At 40.4% G+C, this 3,867-nt stretch overlaps 1 protein-coding gene across 1 annotated transcript; it reads left to right on the plus strand.

The window, feature by feature from the left end:
* Positions 1-618: 618 nt before the first annotated feature.
* LOC104962297 (cadherin-2-like) lies at positions 619-3,373 on the plus strand. Its single transcript, XM_010790730.1, has 2 exons — positions 619-794; positions 3,194-3,373. Exons 1-2 carry the CDS (start codon positions 684-686, stop codon positions 3,371-3,373), a joined length of 291 nt encoding a protein of 96 aa, XP_010789032.1. The 5' UTR covers positions 619-683.
* The last annotated feature ends 494 nt before the right edge of the window (positions 3,374-3,867 follow it).

Here is a 3,867-nt window from a genome sequence, read left to right on the forward strand (position 1 = left end):
AACTGAAGATGCAGATCAAATCACTTACTTTGAGACAAGACTGTCATTAATAACCTACTCTTCTATTCTCACGCAGTTCCTAGTCCGATCATTCTTGTTAACTGTAGATGAAACTATAATGAATATAATTCAATCACAAAGAAATATAAACTCCTTTACTCTTTGAACTGCACTGTTTCTTCTCTACTTCTCTTGTTTTGTTTTTTTGTTGGAGTTGGTAAATTACTTGATAACCTCGCTCTTACGTAATAACATTTTTTTTAATCTTCTTTTGTTTGTAGGTTTTACAATGTAATGCATAAGCAGCAGGTAATCTTTGGGCGGTGGGGCCAATGAGAAGCTTTTCTTTGACTTATTATCCACTGTAGATCCTGCAGTGTAGCTACACACACACACAAACACACCCAAACACACACACACGCACACGTGCACAGACACTGGAAGGTGGTGGTCGTTTATCAGACAAACTATAATGAGAGCATTAATCCAAGCTACTGGAACGAGGTCAGAAATACCCTGAGTCACCAAGCCTCCCCTGAAGCTCAGCTGTGTGTGTATGTGTGTGTATGTATGTGTGTGTGTGCAGCCAAGTACACAACACTTGTTTACTGTCTCTGCAGGTAAAGCTTGATGATGTAACACTGACTCAGCGGGTACCAGAGATCTTGTTTCCATGGCGCAGCATGGTTGTCAGGGGTGATGGCACTCTGAGGCGGGTAAAGAGGGACTGGGTCATTCCGCCTATCAACGTCGCCGAAAACTCACGAGGACAGTTCCCTGAGGACCTCGTCAGAGTAAGACATACGCGTACACACACACACACACACACACACACACACACACACACACACACACACACACACACACACACACACACACACACACACACACACACACACACACACACACACACTTGCACACACAAAGAAGAAGGCCTGTCTAACCGTAGCAGTGAGGACTCTTCACTGACGAGTCCTGTAGCAAGGAAACAAGAAAACAACAGTTACATAGCACATTCATATTAAAGGAAATACTATGAGGTTAACAAACAAGCAGACAACATTAAACACAGAGATACATAAACCTGTAGTTAAACATTCAAATGCAATATAAATAGACAACCGCAACGATATACAGCTAATTAAATGCACGGTAACCAAGGGATGTTGTTAGTCTGTTTTTGAATGTTAACAGCGAGGCGGACCTAAGCTGGACTGACAATATTTCAGCAGCTAGGAGCATAGAAACAAAAATAAGCTTCACCAACTTTGCATTTAACCCGTGCAACACAAAAGGCCCGTGCCTGATGACCTTCAAAGTCTGACTTCAGGGATGTGCTATGGAACAATGCAAGGCACAGTAGAGAAGACAATGCAATAAGCAACTGGAGATAAAAGCATAGACTAACTTTCATCCAGCTGGGACTAAAGCCTCTTCATTTAGATTCATTATAAGGCCTACAAAGTAAGATCATTATTAGCTGCTTTACATGCACCTTATGGACGATTAACAACATATATTTGATAATTTTGCTCTGCTTTTTATGCTGTTAATGCATTCAATTCTGGCTTCAATGAGATGGAATTATGATTAATTAATTAATAATAATACTTTTTGGGGGAAATTACGAAGATAAAGCAGAGGACCCATAATTGAGCCCTGGAGGATTCCTTTTAAATTATGTTAATATTAAATTAAATTAGCTTAATTCTTAAGTTATATAGTATATAAAAGCTGTACAAATACCTGATGTTGTATCTTTAGGTCGAATATAACACAAGCAAGCCCTGACCCAGACAAGCATCTCGATTCTCAGACCTTTCTTTGTGAAAGCGACATCAGCACCAGACATGTTTTCTTTCTTCTCTTACTTGCTTCCAGCCATGTAGTTGGGACTGATACATTACACATGAAATACCTTTGTGATATTTGAGAAAGGAATCTCATTGTGGTCCTAGGCGAGCGGCATATGTAACAAAATATGCAACCAGCTGTCCAAGATTTTGACTGCATGTCACAGCGTTTATTTGGCGAATAGAGCTGGCTCAGGTGTCATCACCTGACCGCAGTCTGGAACTTAAGATTCTGCTGAAAGCTCCTAAAGCTAGTTAGTAAAGTTTTGGGCCATTTTTAAGCCTTCATCAGAGACAGAGAGAGATGGCTGTAAATGAGGGAGTGACATATACAACAATGGTCTCTGATGTTGAGTCATGGTTAACTTCTAAGTTAAAAGGGTGCCCAAATAGATCAGACTCCTCAGTTTACATTATGTTCAATACACTTCAACAAAAGCGAAGTAAACTTACTCACATCAGTTGTACTATCTCCTTTGAAGCAGTCTCAGCTGCAAACGCTTTATTTTGGGGTCTACGGCTAAAAGCTAGCTCAAGCTAAGGCTAACACTCCATTAAGATTAAGTGTTGTCAGTGTCAGATTGATTTGTTATGAAAATACTAATTATAGATTTCAATAGATTTTTTTATTGCATGAGATTTCATGGCACATTTGACTTAACACTTATAGCCTATCCTTTACATGTCACAAGTGCTGATAAGCTCATGGGACTAATTTGTGAGTGATCCTGTTACTATGAGTACAGTAGTATGTTGAGGAATATGTCAACATAATATATTCTTCCCCATCCATTTCTATATAATAGTACAAATAACATTGCTGATTTTTTCGTGGATGAAATGGCGTTGCAGTAAAACCTGTATTTTTGTGTTTTGTAAACATGCTTGAGTTTATGCTGAGCGTTGTCTTTGCAGAGCTGCCTTCCTCTTCTTGGTTCTGATCATATGGACAGCGAGCAGGATATAAATGGTGCACCACGCATCATAGTTTACTTTGACTTCAGTTCCAATCAGATTTTCTGTAGTTACGATGCAGCAGCCTCAAGCATTGGCTGAGTGTTGCTTTTACAATCCTAAAATCATACCGACATATGAGACACATCCAGGCCACAATCATAAAGTTTAGTTTCACTCGTGTATATTTGTATTCTTACCATTAAACAGGCAGTCATTCTAACTGGGAGGAAAAGTCTCCCACACAACTCTGACAGCAGTCAAAGCAGGGACTTTTAAAATGACTGTACTATCTATTACTAACTATTACTTGTTCCAACTCCATCCTGTGTTGGAAATTAATTGTAAATCCTCCCCTGCTCTTCCCCTGTTTGCCTGTGTTTCAGATTCGCTCAGACAGAGATAACAACAGGATGCTGCGTTACAGTGTGACGGGCCCCGGGGCCGACCAGCCTCCGACCGGCATCTTCATCATCAGCCCAATCTCAGGCGAGCTGTCTGTCACCAAGCCTCTGGACAGAGAGCACATCTCCAACTTCCATGTAAGACTTTTCACACACAGCTAAGGTCAACAGCGAGGGAAACATTTAATATTACATTTTTACTAAAAGACACCTTCACTTTGTTCTTTTTTCAGTCGTTCTTTTTCTTCACCTTAAACAAAAAACACAAAGAACGATAGTCTTTGGTGAAGGGCAGAAAAACAGGAAAGAAGCTTGAATTTCAATTTTTGCAAAGCACATTGAGGAAAATAGATTTAAAATATGTACTTGATGGCTAAACAATAACATGTATCCTATGTCCTATACCAGGGGTGCCCAACCAGTCGATCGCGATCGGCCGGGAGATACCATACCGGTCGAGATGCGAGATGTGTCTAAAAATAGAACAACAATATTCTGTTTTATTGTTAATGTCCTAACATAATCTTCCTGTGCCAGAATAATGCACTTGTACGCATCAAAGCTTTTTGATTGGCCGGCGTGACCCCATGTGACGGGCCGTCACTGAAGTTGTCCGTGTCAACAGGAGTGACAGTCCGCACACACGCACAAGACCC

The sequence above is a fragment of the Notothenia coriiceps genome, unplaced genomic scaffold (assembly GCF_000735185.1).
Source record: "Notothenia coriiceps isolate Sejong01 unplaced genomic scaffold, NC01 NC01_scaffold00034546, whole genome shotgun sequence".
Taxonomy (NCBI): domain Eukaryota; kingdom Metazoa; phylum Chordata; class Actinopteri; order Perciformes; family Nototheniidae; genus Notothenia; species Notothenia coriiceps.